Genomic DNA, 18,004 nt, shown 5'->3' on the forward strand with positions numbered 1-18,004 from the left:
TCCTCTTCCATCAACTTTGATTGAGGATTCTTTATTTCCTTTTTCCTTTCTATCAAAACCTCGACATAACTTGAAGCTTTCCATATTAAATCATCTCTTGTAGTTGTTCATCATGATTTCCGAGACGGCCATGTCGCTCATGCGGCGCGATAACGTGCCCAAGCCAAATCTTGGCCATGAGATTAACCAGCTTCCTGACTGGTCTTTCTACGTCTTTTTGGCCAACTTCCTTCTCTTTATCCCAGTCTTTGTCCTCGTAAGTCATGCCGTGATCGTATAGCTAGGTGTTCTTCGCTCACTGACATACATAGTGCTCGTACACTTTCGAAAAGGTCTTCCCCGTTCTCGCCATCGTCGAAGATGAGAAGCCTCCCGCTTACGCTCCTCTTGCCGTCGAGCCTCTCGCCGCCAACGACGACATGACCAAGCCTACCGGCGTTCCTTCTGCTCCCGTTGCCGTTGCCGGCCAGGGCAAGCCAGTTACTTCGTCTTTCCGTGCTACCTTCAGCCTCCTTCGATCCACTGGTGGCTTCCGTGCTATGTACCGCGGTATCTTCATGCACGCTCTCCAAGCTCTCGCTCTCGCACTCGTCAACACTGCACTTTACCACATCACTCCTTACTCCTTCATTATCGCCCATTTGCTCAGCTCTCTTATCTGTGTCCAGCTCAGCACCGCTTGGGTTCACATTGTCATTACGCCCGAGTCCCAGGAAAGATGGTACAGCCGAATCCCTGCTTTCAAGTCCACTTTCCTCGCCACCTGGAGGCCCATCGTCATCTTCTGGGCTGCTTCTCAAATCGTCACCCTCGGTGGCATCAGCACATTCTATGCTATGGGCACTGATGGCCAAGAAATTCCCCAGTTTGACGGTAGCGAAGGTAGCGTCTGGGGCATCATGATCCTGGCTCTCTTCCTCCAGATTGCCGTTCAGATTCCTGCTTATGTCGTTCTCATCCGTGTCCAGGCCTCTCTCCTTCCCGCCGAGGCCGACACCATCATTCCCTTCGACCGCTCTTTCAATGGCCGCATCGAGCCCGTCGTTGTCGGTGGTCGGGGTTATGCCACCGTTCGTGATGCCTGGTCCAGCTTCTCCAAGTCTGCCTGGAAGCGCATTGTAATGCTCGAGCTCAAGGTTATTGCTGTCTCTTTTGCTTCCATCTTTGGCCTCATGGTTGTCATAATTCCCCAGATCATCCTCCTGGCCTCCCTGAGTGCCCCAAGCGGAGATGGCCCCAGTGACGGGGACATGAAGATGTAGACTAACATCAACTACCACGAACTCTATGGAAGAACCGTCTTGAACATTCACATATAGTTATACTTAGCCAAAGCAAATCACTAGAACAAATTGTCAAGGATTCGGTCCACTCCGCTCGGTTGTCCAGCTTTTTTTCTTTCTTTTTTTTTTCTTTTTCCTTTTTACAAGTGAGATCAAATATAGATTGTTAGAACCTCAATTCATCGACTATCTTGAACTTCGTGCCTTAACTACGTACGTGATCGTGACAAGACTTATGCAAGTTTCCTCCACTGCAGCTGAACTCTCATCTCATCTCTCGCGCCCAATGCTCCAGCCCTATAAGTATCCATCCGTTCATTCATGGTCCCATCGCGATGCCTATCGTAAATCCAAATCATCGTAGCCGCCCCACCCTCTATCGCCTTCTTATAGAATCAGAAACAAAACAGAAATCGGGGACAAGTAGAACAGCATGGGAGAAGCAAAAATGTGTGCAAAGTGGAAAACTTTGTTGAACAAACAGGGGGCATCGTTGAGTTTGGGGAAAGGGGGTATGAACGGGGGTGCGTGAATATATGTGTCTAACAGAATCTGCTTGCAACGCCATGCCCAAAAGCGAAAAAGCAGCGAGCTCTTTTTTCTTTATTTTATCTTTCCCTCATTACCTCTATGACTTGGTGAAAAACCAACTAGCGCGCTTGCTGCTGCTACCGCTGCTGGTGTTTCCCTCGTTTTGGCCCTGAAGGTTCTGAATCGTAGGAATGGGGGCAGCGTCATTGCTGCCGCCGCCTCCACGGAGAGGCTTAGCGATCCTGCTACCAGCGTTGGCGAAGCTAAAGCCACCTGGCGAGTTAAGACCACGAGTGCTGCCAGCCTTGGCAAGCTCAAGACGCTCCTTGACGGCAGCAAGCTGAACCTCGAACCTGGAATTTCTGTTAGTAGAGTTTCACACAAAAAGGGTATCACAGGGGCACACATACTTGTGGTTCGCAGCAGCCATCTTCTCCTGACTATCCTGTAGCAGGCTCTCCAGGCTCTGGATACGCTCATTTCGAGCAATGAGCTTGCGCTCAGCGATAGCGACCTCCTTCTTGAGCGCCGAGTTCTGCTCGACTAGCTGGCGTTGAACCTGGGTCAGCTGCTCCAGGTTCCTCTCGAGGAACGCCATCTTCTTCTGTTGCGCCCTGTTGTTTGACGATCGGAGAACGTTGTTATACTGCTCTCGTGTCTCATCCAGAGAGATCTCGAGCTCTACAACACGCTCGCATCGGTTCTGAAGGTCACGCATGAGACTCTTCTTCATGACGTCAAACTCAGCAATCTGCTGCTGGATCGTCTTGCCGTTGGCCATGGGCGCGGTGGCGCCAGCCTTGACCCGCTGCTGGAGATCGTCGATCAGCGTCTTCATTCTTGTGTTCTCGGCTGCCTTCTGGGCAATGTCGGCCTTGAGTTCGTCGACAAATGCAGACTGGGCAGTCTGTCGGTTGGCAAAGGCGTTCTCTAATCGGGCCTTGACCTCCTCAACATCCTCGGGGCCGAGGTTGCGGGTAAGGATCTCCTCGTACTCGGCCTGGACGGCCTCGAGGCGAGTCTCAAGCTCTTGTCGCCGTCTTGAGTCGGCATCGCTGGAGGTGGTGCTGTACATGGACAGCTCAGCTTGTCGAACGATACCCTGTGTCTCCACCAATCGAGCCCGGAGTGCCTTAAACTCGTCGGGTGCAATGTTGTCGCCGGTTGCGCTGAGCTCGTGAAGCGAGTCGACCTTCTCAATAGTTTCCGCAATATGGCGCTCGTTCTCACTAAACACATCACCGCCCAAGTCGAAGCCAGCCATCATCTTGGCCATCTTCTCAGCCTTCCTCTTCTCCTTCTCGTCGAGAGCAGCGCCATTTTCCTTGGCGCTCATCTTGACATCAAGAAGCTGCTGCTTCATATCGTCGAGTTCGGTAGTCAGCTCCGAGTTGGCCTCCTTCAGTGCATCCATGGTAATCTGAGCCTCCTTGCTCTCGAAAGTGAGTCTCTCGAGTTGCATCTTGAATTCGTTAACCTCGGTAGTAAGCTTCTCGTTCTCCTTGCCAACTTTGCTGTCGTGATCCTTGAGGTAGGCCAGCTCCTCCTTGGTCTCTCGAAGCTGCTTCTCAGCCGCAACAGTCTGAGACTCCTTCTCCGAAATCTGATCCTGCAGTTCATTCTCCCGTCGTAGAAACTCCTCCCTCTCGTCTTTGTCCAGCGGTAGACTGGGAGTGCCAGCACGTTCAGATATCGCAGGTGTCTCGGATCGGCTATCTGATATTAATGAAGGAGTAGAAGGTCTGGTGGACGTCCTAGCGTCGGCCTTGGTTCTAGCGACGACATCGGTAGAAGCAACGGGTGTGGCCCATTTCTCCTTGGGCACTGCTTCACCGGAACGCCACAGCTGAATCTCGCCCTCGAGGTTAGAGATGTAGCTCTCGAAATTGGTGACCTGTCCCTGCGCTTTCTTAAGCAGAGACTTGAGTTCAGCAGGGCTAAGCTCGGCGTTGACCTTGGCCTTGTTCTTGATAGACTTGGCTCGCATACCGAATCGCAACGTGCCTAAAGTTTCGACATCGTTGTAACTACTGGGGGAACAGTTGATGATAAGAGTTGTCCGACTGTTACCACCAAGGGATTCTTGAAGAATACGGGTCAACTTGGAGTCTCGATAAGGGATATGTGAGGATTTGCCATCAGTCAAGGCGTTGATGACCATTCCTAGAGCACTCAAACTCTTGTTGATCTTTTTGGCTTCTTCGAGGGTCTGTCCACTGGCACCGGTCTTGCCAACCTTTTCACTACCAGCCAAATCAACAAGGAACAGCTGTCCGCTCTTCGCTGATCCGGTCTCGACATTCTTTTGTGTAATGGTGATGACGAAAATAGAGTGCGATCGCGAAGATTCCTGGTTCATGTTGGTGGCAGCGACTGCTCGGGCATTTCCACCTCTCCTCATGACTTCGTACACTTCCTGAACGCTAGAGACATAGATTTCTAAAAGATCCTTGACGTAGACACCGCGGTTCTTCTCCTCGTGAACGGGCAAGTTGTCGTTCTGGGGTTGGAGCAAATCTCGAATCCTCTCCATGTAAATTTCCATATAGCTGACTCGGACCGTGTACTCGATAGTGCCGGGGCTCGACATGATGCTGGCAAAGATTTGCTCAACGATACGGGGAATTACACCTCGGCCCTCGTCGTCGTCGATGTTGGTACCCATCATGGTATAAGACTTACCGGCACCGGTCTGGCCGTAAGCGAAAACTGTACCGTTGTATCCATTGAGAATGTCGTCGACGGTGGATCGGATAGAAAAGTCGAAGATGTCTTGCTGTTTACATCCCATGTCAAAGACTCGGTCAAAGGTGAAGCTGCCTTGCGCATCCTTGGACTGCCGAGTAAGTTAGCCATGAAGCTTCACCGTATGTCACTCTCTCTCCAAAAAGAGCAGTGATGCAAATGATGCGGCATACGTTAATACTACAGGTGTCTTCGCCATTGAAAGCGACGATGGGCTTTCCGCCCGACTCAAGCTCGACCTTGTTCTGAGGTCGGAACCTGGCGACAACCTTGATACTATTTGCGGACGACATGTTGAACGCGGGCTGTGTGTCACGCAACAAACGTTATCATCGGCCGCAGCGCTGTCGTCCTAAGGAGAAAAAAAGTCGGGAATCGATCGTTGGTTGCTCTGAAGCGAACCCTTCAGGGGGGTGAGGGGGGTCGCAGAAGATGCGGGCCGTGGATATGTTGCAAACGAGCCACAGAATGGCGGCGAGAGGAGGGGAAGACGACGGCCTCGAGACAAAGAGAGGTGAGGTCGGTGGATGTGTCTGAGGAGAAAAGTGGCAGATCGAGGCCAGGCCAAGATTACAGGGTTTCAGCTCGGTTCGCTGCAGCGACGGGGGGTTAAAATGCACGATACTGTTGTTAGGATAAGTGTGATTTGACTGATCCTGCGATCGCCAACAACAAAATGCATGAATGGGCGGTAATGTACCGACGATACGATATGAGTAACAACAAATCAACAGCCTAACTCAACGTCGTGTTGTTGGCAACCAGAGGCGGTGGGTTATGATGAAGATGATAGGCTCAAATCGTAGAGAACGCGCGCCAAGAGGGGCCGAAACGGGGAGGGGACACCAGTGTCAGAGCTGCCCAGGGGGTCTGGCCTAGAATTTAGGGGACTCACCCCCAAGAAATTAGGCCTCTGCGGCCTTGAACTCAAGTTCCGTGCTTTTGTCCGTCCAAAATTCCGCCCGAGGTTCTATCTATTTCGATTCTACCGTTGTCAAATTAATGCAAGTTGGAGAAATACCGGGGTTCTTGAACCGTTGAGATATTGTGTGGAGGGGTTCATGAGGGACGAATTGTTAGTAGGGGAGCAGTCAACAGACTGCCTATTATGGTAAATGCCCCAAGGTCGATCTTTGGCATCATTTCCAGCGCATGAATTGACAATCATTAATTCCACAATGCTTCGATAACGTGCATGTGGGTAATTCAAGGGCGGTGGAACTTACAAAGTAGGTGCATGAAGTTCATTTAACATAGAAATCATGGGTGAATCACCATTCCTACTTCCTGCAGGCATACACATACTACCATGTTACAACTTGTTTGGCTTATCGCAAAATCATTGGCCGGCTTCATTGGCTTCACCAGGGCATACTTTACAGATGCACGATAAAACATGGGAAGAAACATAAAACTCCTCTTCATGATGACACTCGCTATATCATAAGCTAACGTTCTCGGGGACTTCCTGGACGCTCGTAACGCCCCGAATGCAGTTCAGTCCAACTCCAACGCACCAAAAACGCCATTTACATACATGCCTGAACTCTTGGAAGATGACGCTCCAAGCTACTGAGCATACTGAGAGCAACCTGACCCATGCTTTAGTGGACAAATCGACGTTGGCATACCGTTCCGTGTCCTTCCACGATCATTCTTTGCTCAGTCTTCCCAACTTTTCTCCACCGTCTCCCTGACACGCTTAGTGTATTCCTTCCTGTTGTCCTTGTATAGATTGGAGGCTTCGACATTCGCAGGCGAACCAGTGTTGGGGTCGTTGAGTAAACTAGACATGGTCAGATTATGCCCGACCGTATTGTACTATTTCTCCTCACCTTTGGATACTGGTCAAGACGGCGGCGACATCGTAAGTGGGACTCCATCGGTTCTGAAGAATGTCCAGGCAGAGCTCTCCCGTGGCGTAGACGTTGGGGTGGAACATCTCGCTGATGAACTTGACTTGAGGGGGCTTGTTTGGGTATTGTTCTTCGAACTGCATCACCAGTCGAAAGGTGCCGTCTTCAAATGGGGTGTCAGCGGGGCCGATAATCACGGCGTTCCTAAGCGGTCGGGTTAGTATTTAGTGTCGACAAAGTCGAGCAGAGCGTACGAACCAGGTCATGACATTATCTGGTACAGGGGAAGCAGAAACACCAGCTGGGGGGTCAGTTTGCATGCGCTGCAATAAAAGTTAGCTAGGTACGCTTTTGAAGGTACTTGAAGGGGCGCATCATACCTTGAAGTCTCGCATGAGACGGCGGCGAGCGGCGGTAGACATGATGGCGGATAGAGTGAATAGAGATGGAAGTTAAGCAATGCTTGGCAGATGTTGTTGGGTGAAAGATTATAGCTGAGACCTCTGGTAGTAAAGATTCGTTGCGTATGTACGTTTCGTTGTCTCAAAGGAAACGACGGGTTTGGCGGTGCAAGGTGCAATGTAGTCCCTAGGTAGTGATGAGCGGAGATGGAGATTGGTCATCGATGGGAAACGCTTTACTTGAATGATTCTACGGCCAGGGAAGCAGAGGGGATCCGTAAGTTCGGTGGCAATCTACCAATCAACCAGTGTATTGAATTTGGCCTATCACGGCTTGCGGGACTCCACTTGCCGTGGACTCAGCTCATCACGTGGCCAGTTCTTCCAAGAGCTCCAGACAGAAGATTTGTTTCCATTAGTTCCAGGAACTTTCACATGGTCGCGGGGGACGAAGGCCGCTCTCTCCTTGAAGATGAAGTATAAACAGCGATGATTCCGATTTCCGAATGACACTGCAAGGTGACATTCTTATTGTTTAGCAAACATTCTTCCTAAATAACAATCGAGAGAAATCGTGGACCGTCCACAAAGAAACGTTACGCAAATATAAAAATACTTGCAGTTATCATACTGCAAACCCCTAGTATTAAACATTTTACTTAACTCTAGCGACGTCACTTTGCGGTGCCCCGGATTCGGTACGGGATGGCTTGTTCCCACCACCTCGGGCGGCCCTCCTCCCCCGCTGAAAGCCGAAGAGGACCGTGATTACGATACCCGAGGTCGTCTTGTTCTATATATCCGTGTTACCAATACAATTGATTCCTACCTCTTCTTCAAACTTGTTCCTCTTTTTATTTTCTTCTCCTGTGTCGTTCTGCTTTGTCTTGTTACATCTTGATACCCCACAATCTCCCTCGAAATGTCTACACAATTTAGATCCGCTGGCCGGCTGGCCCAGCTTGCTGGACATGTGAATGGCGCACGACAGTTCTCTACGCGGCCAGCTCTGCGCAAGGAACTTCAAGATGCCTATATTCTAAGCGCTGCCCGAACTCCCACTGCAAAGGTATGACATGAGCTTCTCTGGAACAACTGTCTTTTGGCATTTTATTAACATCGCTACCTAGTTCAATGGCTCGTTCCTATCATTGTCAGCTCCCAAGCTTGGCGCTGTTGCTATCAAGTCCGCTCTAGAAAAGTCAAAGGTCCCCGTCGAGAAGATCACCGATGTGTATATGGGCAACGTCCTCCAGGGCTCCGTCGGCCAAGCGCCTGCGCGACAGGCTGCCATCTTCGCTGGTCTACCCAAGGAAGTTGAGGCGACAACTATTAACAAGGTCTGCGCATCTGGACTTAAGGCCGTTACTTTGGCTGCTCAGAACATCCAAATGGGTCTCTCCGAGGCTCAGATCGCCGGTGGAATGGAGAATATGTCCCAAGTCCCATACTATGTGTCGCGCGCCAGCGGTCTTCCTGCCTTCGGCCACGTCAAGATGGAGGATGGCCTTATCAAGGATGGTTTGACCGACGTGTACGACCAATTCCACATGGGCAACTGCGCCGAGAACACAGTCAAAAACCACAACATTACCCGAGAGCAGCAAGACGAGTACGCCATTCAGTCATACCGCAACGCCCAAAAGGCTTGGGAGGAGAAGGCATTTGCCGACGAGATCGCGCCTGTTACTGTCAAGTCGCGCAAGGGAGAGACTGTTATCGACACTGATGAAGGCTTCAAGGATGTCAAGTTCGACAAGGTGCCCACGCTTAAGCCTGCTTTCGTTCGTGATGGAAGCGGCACTGTCACTGCCGCCAACTCTTCGACCCTTAACGACGGTGCCAGCGCTCTTGTTCTGGGAAGCAAGGCTATTGCCCAGCAGTACGGTTCAGGCTCCCGAGTCCTGGCCAAGATCTGTGGTTACGCTGATGCCGCTACTGCGCCCATTGACTTCCCTGTAGCTCCCGCCAAGGCCGTCCCCATCGCTCTCGAGCGTGCTGGTATCACCAAGGACCAGGTTGCCATTTGGGAATTCAACGAGGCTTTTGCCAGCGTTATCCTGGCCAACTCCAAGATTCTTGGTCTTGAGGGCGCCAAGGTCAATCCTCTGGGAGGTGCCATCTCGCTAGGTCATGCTCTTGGTAGCTCTGGCTCACGAATCCTTACTACTCTTCTTCATCAACTTAAGCCTGGTGAGTATGGTGTTGCTGCTATTTGCAACGGTGGTGGTGCTGCGACTGCCCTTGTTGTGCAGCGTGTTGAGTCTGTATAAATGTGTGGGATAGATATTATGAGCAATACTATTTACGATACTATAGTATAAAAAACAATCAAAAATTGAATAAATGAAGACGCATTACGTACAATTGTCCATATCTGTGAAGTAATGCTCTCTTGACGGTTAGCGAAGTGTCAATTAATAGTGCAGGGTAAAATAATCCGAAGCTGCAAGTTTATGCGGGCACTTCATCAACGTCTTGTTAAATTATCATTGAGTTTGGAAGCAGTTCCTTGTTAACATGTCCCTTCTTCATCATTGGTTATGTTTATGATTACTATGTAGGTTGAGATCCATGCTACTAACTGTGTGTTTAGTAGGTGTTTATCGTTACCAATGGTCCTTCTATTGTTCACCTGCGACAGTGGAGCCAGCATGTTTTCCAGCCCAGACCTGTCTCAATTGACCTTACATCTTAACCACCGCCCTTCTCACTACATCCCAACCCTTCACAATGCCTTTAGTCCTCGACTTCCTTACTCAAATCCGTAATCTTATCCGCTCTCAGAATGGCGATGAGCTCCGCGCCTGGCTGCAGGTAGAGCCCAACTCACCACAACAATACCACAACCTCGCGGCTGAGCTGCGGTCTCAATTCCGCCAGCAGGGCCTCGATAATATCATCGAAAAGTCATTGCCTCAGGAAGATGACGTCCCCGAGGGTCAAGCGACCGTGTGGCCAGGCTTTATCGCCTTTATGAAAGATTACATGGCTTTCTGGCGCGACGTGAACTATGATGATTTACTAGGCGCGCATCAGTTGCTGAGTGGCCTTGTCAAGTATGGATGAAATGAATTCAATATCGGATCAAGAATTATCATCGCTAATGCTTTGCGACTGCAGCTCATGCTCAACTGCTTTTGCCCATCCTACATATGGAGCCATGCTTCTCAAGACAAGCATGTCTTTGTCAGAAACTCTCGCTCGCCTCACAATGTCTCTCAACAGACAGCCTGAGTTGGCGCGTCGACTACGTGCCGTCGACGAAGACAAGACTATTGCAGAGTCATCAGCAGAGATCATCCAAAAGATCTTTACCACTTGTTTGACAGACCGATCCAGTGGTCGCTATGATCGACCCGAAGGCAAGAAAATCGGTGTCTACATGTTTGCCAACCTCGTACTCAAGCTCTTGTTCGCAGTATGTTATAACCCTTACCTATTTTGCAAAGCGAAGCTGACAAGACAACAGTGTCGGAGAACGCATCTCGCAAAGATGATATTTGTCAACATTAATACCATCTCTCCGCCTCTATCACTCTACCCAGCTGCCCAGCGCGTTACATTTCTGTACTACCTAGGTCGCTTCAACTTCTCAAACCACCACTATCTGCGCGCAGCGCTGTGTCTTGAACAGGCATATCTCCAAACTCCCTCGCAATTGGTTTCCCACCGAACCAATATCCTCACTTACTTGATCCCTTGCAACATTCTATTGGGTCGTTTCCCGTCACAGGTGTTGCTCCAGCGTCAGGAATGCAAAGATTTGACACCTGTATTCCTCCCCATCTGCCAGGCTATCAGATGCGGCAACTTTATCCAGTTCCAACATCACTTAGCACAACATGAAACATGGCTCTTCGAGAAAGGCCTCCTCTTGACACTGGGCAACCGCTTACGGCCACTGCTTTGGCGGTCATTGAGTAGAAAAACGTTCCTTCTCACGTATATTCCTCCCACCGATGCATCATCACGCAAGGCTGCCACTCTTGACCTCGCCGACCTGCACACAGTTGCTATGTATCTTCAACGTCGCCTCGAAGGGTGGGTACCGGCAGGGCCCAACGGCCACAATCAATCTCAGAACGTTAACCCCCTTCTGATGAAGGCTCTGGGGAACAATGCGCAGAATCCTGAAGGTGACTCCACGCTAGCCCCGCCACCTGGAGGCCCCAAATCCCTCCGACCCAACGAGGGTATGATATGGGGCAACGCAGAGGTCACATCCGAAGACGTGGAGATGACGACTGCGACGCTCGTGCAGCAGGGTTTGATGCACGGATTCATTGCTCACGGATCAGGACGGTTCGCTATCATCGGCGCCAAGGCCAAGGGCAGCCCTGTGCTCGCTGGTTGGCCTAACGTGTGGCACGCAGTTCGGGACAGGAGATACGATGAGGATTTCGATCCTGACGAGGTACCTGGATGGGTGAAGTAGAAAAGTGTCCGAAAGGGAACCTGAATTGGATAACTACTAGAAGCTGAATCATTTTGATAGCGTTTGTATAATATAACTTACTACATGATACCCTAAGGGAAGTAAATATGGCAGCTTGGTACTAAGAGAATGGACCTTTTTGTTTGGAAAACGAAGCCAAGTCTAGACACATTTTTTTTTCAATATTTACATGTGATAACGTACACCACACCATTAATTGTCTCTAGACAAGATTATTTTCATAGTTATATAAGTCGAGATGACCAGAGCATCATCCCATCCGCTACCGTCTCCGTGTATTCACTTCCTAACCACCCGACATACTCTGAAGCTCCAAACCAAACTCTCTGTTCATAGTGTGCATACGTCGTTAATAAACTGAAAGGAAAACCATCGCTTGTTCCTCCAAATATCCAACGTCTCCAATAATTGCTAAAAAGGGTATATCGACCGTGAAAAGAAGCGTTGAACTAATGTATAATGCCCACGAGCAACAAGAGCCAGGTAGGACCCTTGACGAATATTAATACCCGGGGCGGGTATCGTCAACCAACTGACACAACAGCCATAAGACTGGTGAGTAGTATAGATGAAAGGGGACAATAGACACTATCGCCACTAAGTAGGTGGCTTGATAATATATGTAAAATATCAATAATAAAGGAATGTATGTGGTAAATAGAGTCTGTGAAGTGAAAACCAACTGTGGTGACGCAGTGGTGAATGGTCGTTAAAGGAGACATGAATTAGAAGAAACAGGCGGCAGCGATGAAAGCAACGACGAGGCCGGCAAGAGCAGCATTGCCCTGGTCGCGACCAGCTCCACTGTCCTTGGTCTCAGTGGGAGCAACTACAGAGTCTGTCTCGGTAGCGGCAGCAGTCTCCTCGGTCTCGGAGCCGGTGTAAGTGGTGGTTCCATTCTCACGGAAGATACCAGGCTTGACGGTAGGGTAGATCTTTCTGGAGTATGTGGTCGAGGTGGCCTTTTGCGCCTTGGTCTTAGTCTTGGATGAAGCGGACGTGAAGCTGGTTGAAGTTGGCTCCTCAGAAGTAGTCTCGGCAACAGAAGTCGACAACTGCTCAGTGGTGGTCTCCGCGGGAGTAGAGGTTGTCTCAGCTGCGCTGGTGGTTGTGGGCTGAGCGGAGGTAGTAGGAGCGGCAGAAGTGGTAGGCTCTGCGGTAGTTGAAGGCTCCTCGGTAGTGCTAACCTCAGCTTCCTCAGAAGTGGTTGGCTCGACCTCAGCGGTGCTGGAGGGCTCGGCCTCGGCAGTAGAAGACTCAGAATCATCGGAATCCTCGTCATCATCGCCAGATCCTGAACCGCCGCCGCTGGTAGAGAAAGCGACGATCTGGGCAGTTGAACCCTTCTGCACAGTGACGACGCAGAAGGCTGAGCCACCAGCGCCCTTGGCAGAAAGCTCACTGCCAACGTTCCCCTTGCCCTTGGTAGGGTCGATCTTGCAAGGCAGACCGGTGCAGCCACCGTCAGGGCACTGGATCTCAACACCAAAGTCGGGGAGTGTGCTCTTCAAGGCGGAGTCCTCCCAGATAGGGTTCCAGCCAATCTTGACAAAAGTCTGGCCATTTGACTCAGTGTTGGCACCAGCAACATAAGGGCTCCAGTTGCCAATAGGCTTGTCTTCAGTACCCCAGATGCAGCCCTCCTCGCCAGTACCAGGGGGGTTGATGTAGAAGCTGGTCGATGGTTAGAGATCGTCAATGATCAACAAGACTTAAAATACTTACTGAGCAGCGGTGGAGCACCAGTAGGAAGATCCGGGAACAGCCAGAGTTGCACTAGAAGAAACAACAGTAGGGATAAGCATGGCCTCGTTACCAGGCAGGACAGTCTGGCACCAAGACATTGTAGAACCACACTTGTTGACAGCCTCGACAGAGCCAGTGCCAGAGACACAGTTAGGCTTGCCCTCAAAAGGCTGCTCAATTTCACCATCCTTGTTACAGTAGAGACCTCCGTCCTAGGAAGTGTTAGCTGAGATTTCCCGGTTTGATAGTCGATGCGTCGCAGGCGTACCATAGAAGAGGGATACTCGTAGGTGGAATCCGGATCCCATTGGTTCATAACCATACCGGGCTTGCAGGCAAAGGGACAGTAGCTTCCGGGCTTGCACTCTTGATCAGGGCTAAGGGCCCAACCAGCATTCTTCGCATCAGGAGTGACGGCGACCATGTTGGGGTCATCGGTAGGAAACTGGCATTGTCCTCCTCGCTTTTGGAGAGGACGAGACTCAAAGGCAGAATGTTGACCATGGCGGTGGCCATGTGACTTGCCAGCGACGATTGAAGGTGCGGATAGGGCACCCACAAGGGCAGCCGAAAGGTTGATGAGTCTCATTGTGATTGTCGTCGATCAAAGATAGTCGGTTCGATTCGAAAAGTCCCAGAACGTATGTTGGTGAATATGTGCGCGAATACCTCCAACCCTTTTATTTAACTTGTCAAAAACACGACATAAATCCTGGCGAACTGAGATAAAAGAGTGTAATTGTCGTCGAGCGACAGAACGAGTGATGAAGCTGACGAAGAAGCTCAATAAGTTTGTGGGCCAGCAACAGAACGTTTTAACAAAAAGGAAGGAAACAAAAGAGTGAGTGACAGGCAAGGAAGCAAGGACATGAGTGTTAAGAGATCGACAGTGGGCGAGATGGAAATGGATCCCCAGGAAATGAGCAATGGTCAGAAGCGCGGACAGCGGCGCATTCACCCACACGACCAGGAGATTGAACGACAAGCGAGGGCCTCGTCTGTGGGCTCGTGGGCAGGACCCCATGCTCTCCGTACCTGCATGAACTTGAGATTCCCCTGTCATAATGTGGAGGTTCTCCTGTGACAGGGGGTCGAGTAATGAAACTGCTCCCAATCAGACCAGGCCTTTACTTGACCCCTAGGTCGGATCTGGCCAATCCTGTTGAGAGTTGTGCCTTGGTCAAGTCTGTTGGCTCAGGGGATAATGCTCGGAGCAGATTAGAGTCTATCGCATCATGTCAAGACGAGCTTAATTCTGCAGTTGCCGATGCCAAAAAGAGAGTTGATACTGGCGATAAGACAAGCATGCTCGGAACAAAGACCCGGATAAGGCAAGAGAATGTTGTTCCATGGAGGTTTTGTTCTAACATTATGCAGAATGTCGTCTATTGAAGCTTGTCTCGGTTGTTGTTTTGGGTTGTTGTTCTGGATCTCTTCCTGTCTTGTCTTGTCTTGTCTTGTCTTGATCCTGTTTTTCTTTTGAAAAAGATGGCGTCCTTGTTCTATTGTGCTCTCAACTTCCACCATGGTTCTACCCCTGGACGTTTTATCCGGTGGCTTGAGGCGAGAGTTTGCATTGGCTCGTTGGACATTCTAAAGCCCCTGGCAGTTGTTTTTCCCGCATGCCAGTATTAAATTGTTCCTGGACCAATGTGTCTTTGGTTAGCGTCACAACGGCTTCATAGACGGCTCCTTGAGAATAGGAGCCACAACTGAATGTCCGCGCAAACGCAAGGAGGCTAGACAAAACGCTTGCTACGCCGCTAACGATTGGCTATCGAGACGCGCTTGGCAGGCGATGTTAATCATAAAGTCTGAGGAGACGAGTCAGCCTTTCTCTTTCGAATGAGAATAAGATTGATGGAAAGGCTCACCTACTATTGAGGGGGGACATTAATCTTAGGTAAGTTAGTGTTTGTTAGTTTGTATTTTGGAAGATCGACGCCATGCTTCCCTGGTTTAGCGCGTCTCCATAGTGGAAGTTGAAGTGGAATAGGGACCTTTTGAGGTGCAGTCAGTGAGTGAGTGAGTGAGCTGAGAAACGGGAACTGTGGTCGAGGTGACAAGAAGCGTGACCTTGTAGCACCTGCCTCTTGAGTCTCGATCTACGATGTTCTTCCTTCCTTCCTTTTTGTTTATAAGAACTGGTCATTCATAAGCAATATCTACCTGGAAGGTATTCATCATAATATCTCTTCTATTACATATAAACTTCTTCAATCTGTACAGTCGGATAACAAACAGCTTATGCGAATAAACAAGCATCGTTATCTGAGGATCCAAATATCGCTTAAAATTCAACCTTGCAGCCGCTTTCTGTGGCCCAAGTACGGAATACAGTTCAACGCGATTACAAGCGAAATTCAAAGGTTGTATTCCGGTTGTCGGACTTGATCTGTTCTAGGATCTAAATCACCTGTAACCTTATGCTAGTCTAGCTATCAACGATGAATTTTCCATACCGTCTATTGCTTATTGTCATGAAGAAATGAATTTCCTGTACAGAGTAGAAGGACATTATACCCAGAATAGTTTATCACTCTTCAAACAGGGTTCTTTCTTACTCGTGATAGACACCACTTCTCTAGGGTAATTGACATCGGTGTTCCTCGAAGTCTAATGCGATATCGACTTCTCTAGGGTAAAACATCATGTGGGAACGGAAGAGATCAGATCACAAAACTGCCAAAAGTGGATAGACCAATATGAATAAACATTTGAAGCCATGTTTCAAACCCAAACAAAGTTATCGTACGTCCCGGGCGGGAGTGGCGTAATAACTTGAGTTAACTGCACGAAACAGTGTGGAGGGAGACTTTGACTGGTAAAAACTCTTTAAATCAGTGGCTGGAAGTTTGTTTCTCAATGGATCTTTGTGTCCTACGGATAACTTAACCTACATGTCCGAACTCATATTCCAACATGAGACAACATCAGTAGGGAGATAACTAACTGCAAGGGAGAACCAAAAGTAAAAAACGTCTATCAAAGCATGGAATATCTCCCTCAATGTTCCAAATAGAAACAAATCCTCTCCATATTAATACTTGGCTTACATATATGGCCTGGCTTAGTTTGGTCAACGTGGCTTATGACAGCTGGTAAACATTGAAACATGGCGGCTGATTCCTTTATTTTTGTTTTGTTTCCTGGAAATATCCGACCAACAGAAACAAAACTGTCTTTTGATTCGACCATCTTGACCGGCTTATTCAACATCCGTAGAAGCGTAGGATTGTTGGTGCTGACATGGACTTGGCTTTTTAACTCTCAGAAGCGCTTACTGACGATATTTTTGGTCTGCTGCGGACACTGGCCCAGTTTAGCCCAGCCCAGCCCAGCCTGTTGGGTCCTGTCTTTCCACTGCACTGCACAGCCCTCCAAATCTTGAAATAGCGGCAAATGACCAATAGCAGTCACTCGCTCAGCACCAAGACAACAACCTACAGCTTCAAGGATGTGGCTGGTACTACTTGGCCTACATGATGAACTGGCAGCGGATGTCAATGTTTCCGTAGGCATCGTACAGCAAAACTCTTGTGTATCCTATTTTTGAGTTTGCAGAGCCTTGTGAGAAGCTGTTCCTGTCAGACAGCTTAGCTTAGCTGCATCTTGTGCCTGTCTATCATGTGGGATGTTCAGGACGAAGAATAATGTATAAGAAGGTCTTGTCCTGTCGAGTTGAGATATACTGTTCAATACCATCTCAAGCATTACAATCTCATCTCTCAATTACACAACCCAAGTCTCCTGACTACTACTTATACCATATCCACACTTACAAACAACCATCACCAGCCAAAATGAAGTTCACCACGACCATCATCTCCGCCGTTTTGGCCTTTACCTCTTTCACAGAGGCTGCTCCTCGCAACACTCGATCTTACACCGAGGCCCCCAGTCTGACTGCCCAGCTTCGACTTGCTGATACGTAAGTGACTCTCAACAACAACCTCTCATGACAATCCTTGACTAACACCTTGACCAGCGCTGCTGACCGCTTTGCCCTTCTTCCCAATGACAAGGACTTTGTCTTCGACTTCAACAAGAAGCAGGAAAGCCCTGGAAAGGGCGGCGAGCTCATTGCTGCTAACCGCAAGACATTTCCCGCTCTTGTTGGCACTGGTTCTGGCATGGCCTTTGGCAGAATCGATGGCAAGTTCACCTTCCACATTATATCACACAACAACTCTAACATCTTCTCTTCCAGCCTGCGGCATGAACACTCTCCACGTCCACCCTCGCTCCGCCGAACTTCAAGTTGTCACCTCGGGCCGTCTCATCACCGAGATGGTTCCCGAGAATGGTGTCATGGACAAGGACGGCAAGCGACGAGTCATTCGCACCGAGCTCAAGGCCAACATGATGACTCCCTTCTATCAAGGCTCTGTCCACACCCAATACAACCCCGACTGCGAGCCTGCCACTTTCGTTGCCTCTTTTGCCGCCGAGGATTTTGGCACTGGTCAGATTGCCGATGAGGTTGTTGCTCTGAGCGATGATGTTATTGCTGCTACCTTTGGTCAGAGCATTGCTGGCGAGGACATTGACAAGGTCCGCGCTGCTATTCCCAAGAGCATTGCTCTGGGCGTTGACGAGTGCCTCAAGAAGTGCAACATTCAAAAGCGATCTATCTAAGATGATTGTCTATTTCCTCTCATTCTTTTCATCTTCTGCATATGACGAGCGTTTTGACGATGATGACTTCTTCTTCTTTTTGGCGTTGATAATACCTGGACACTAGGTAGATTTTTTCTGATAGAAATACCCCATCCTATAAGGTAGTTCGTTGTTTAGGATCTAGCGCACTGTTTGTTTCTCTCGTATATAGAACATGGTACATAAAACAATTACGAATACATTCGCTTAGTTATAACCGTATTCTGCGTTTGAGATATGAAATTGATATTCCCCAACACGATTGACATACTTATGACCCTCAAGCTTCAAAAACAACGCAAGATCCATGAATTTTGACACGTA

At 49.3% G+C, this 18,004-nt stretch overlaps 7 protein-coding genes across 7 annotated transcripts; 4 read left to right on the plus strand and 3 right to left on the minus strand.

Annotated features, from left to right (window-relative positions):
• Nucleotides 1-112: 112 nt before the first annotated feature.
• FPOAC1_008608 (uncharacterized protein) lies at nucleotides 113-1,262 on the plus strand (the record flags this gene model as incomplete). The annotated part of the gene is made up of 2 exons (XM_044853049.1): nucleotides 113-256; nucleotides 312-1,262. The coding sequence occupies 2 exons, from the start codon at nucleotides 113-115 to the stop codon at nucleotides 1,260-1,262; spliced, it is 1,095 nt and encodes a 364-aa protein (XP_044705719.1).
• Nucleotides 1,263-1,911: 649 nt separating this feature from the next.
• On the minus strand, nucleotides 1,912-4,852 carry KLP1 (Kinesin heavy chain; the record flags this gene model as incomplete). The annotated part of the gene is made up of 3 exons (XM_044853050.1): nucleotides 1,912-2,167; nucleotides 2,225-4,650; nucleotides 4,733-4,852. The coding sequence occupies 3 exons, from the start codon at nucleotides 4,850-4,852 to the stop codon at nucleotides 1,912-1,914; spliced, it is 2,802 nt and encodes a 933-aa protein (XP_044705720.1).
• Nucleotides 4,853-6,221: 1,369 nt separating this feature from the next.
• UBC2 (Ubiquitin-conjugating enzyme E2 2) lies at nucleotides 6,222-6,837 on the minus strand (the record flags this gene model as incomplete). Its single annotated transcript, XM_044853051.1, has 4 exons — nucleotides 6,222-6,345; nucleotides 6,395-6,619; nucleotides 6,674-6,738; nucleotides 6,796-6,837. 4 exons carry the CDS (start codon nucleotides 6,835-6,837, stop codon nucleotides 6,222-6,224), a joined length of 456 nt encoding a protein of 151 aa, XP_044705721.1.
• Nucleotides 6,838-7,738: 901 nt separating this feature from the next.
• Nucleotides 7,739-9,089, plus strand: FPOAC1_008611 (uncharacterized protein; the record flags this gene model as incomplete). Its single annotated transcript, XM_044853052.1, has 2 exons — nucleotides 7,739-7,885; nucleotides 7,947-9,089. 2 exons carry the CDS (start codon nucleotides 7,739-7,741, stop codon nucleotides 9,087-9,089), a joined length of 1,290 nt encoding a protein of 429 aa, XP_044705722.1.
• A 460-nt stretch (nucleotides 9,090-9,549) lies between these two features.
• FPOAC1_008612 (uncharacterized protein) lies at nucleotides 9,550-11,254 on the plus strand (the record flags this gene model as incomplete). Its single annotated transcript, XM_044853053.1, has 3 exons — nucleotides 9,550-9,875; nucleotides 9,940-10,237; nucleotides 10,289-11,254. 3 exons carry the CDS (start codon nucleotides 9,550-9,552, stop codon nucleotides 11,252-11,254), a joined length of 1,590 nt encoding a protein of 529 aa, XP_044705723.1.
• A 746-nt stretch (nucleotides 11,255-12,000) lies between these two features.
• Nucleotides 12,001-13,610, minus strand: FPOAC1_008613 (uncharacterized protein; the record flags this gene model as incomplete). Its single annotated transcript, XM_044853054.1, has 3 exons — nucleotides 12,001-12,949; nucleotides 13,001-13,233; nucleotides 13,290-13,610. 3 exons carry the CDS (start codon nucleotides 13,608-13,610, stop codon nucleotides 12,001-12,003), a joined length of 1,503 nt encoding a protein of 500 aa, XP_044705724.1.
• A 3,214-nt stretch (nucleotides 13,611-16,824) lies between these two features.
• Nucleotides 16,825-17,659, plus strand: FPOAC1_008614 (uncharacterized protein; the record flags this gene model as incomplete). The annotated part of the gene is made up of 3 exons (XM_044853055.1): nucleotides 16,825-16,952; nucleotides 17,010-17,146; nucleotides 17,232-17,659. 3 exons carry the CDS (start codon nucleotides 16,825-16,827, stop codon nucleotides 17,657-17,659), a joined length of 693 nt encoding a protein of 230 aa, XP_044705725.1.
• Nucleotides 17,660-18,004: the final 345 nt, after the last annotated feature.

This window comes from Fusarium poae, chromosome 3 (assembly GCF_019609905.1).
Source record: "Fusarium poae strain DAOMC 252244 chromosome 3, whole genome shotgun sequence".
NCBI lineage: Eukaryota > Fungi > Ascomycota > Sordariomycetes > Hypocreales > Nectriaceae > Fusarium > Fusarium poae.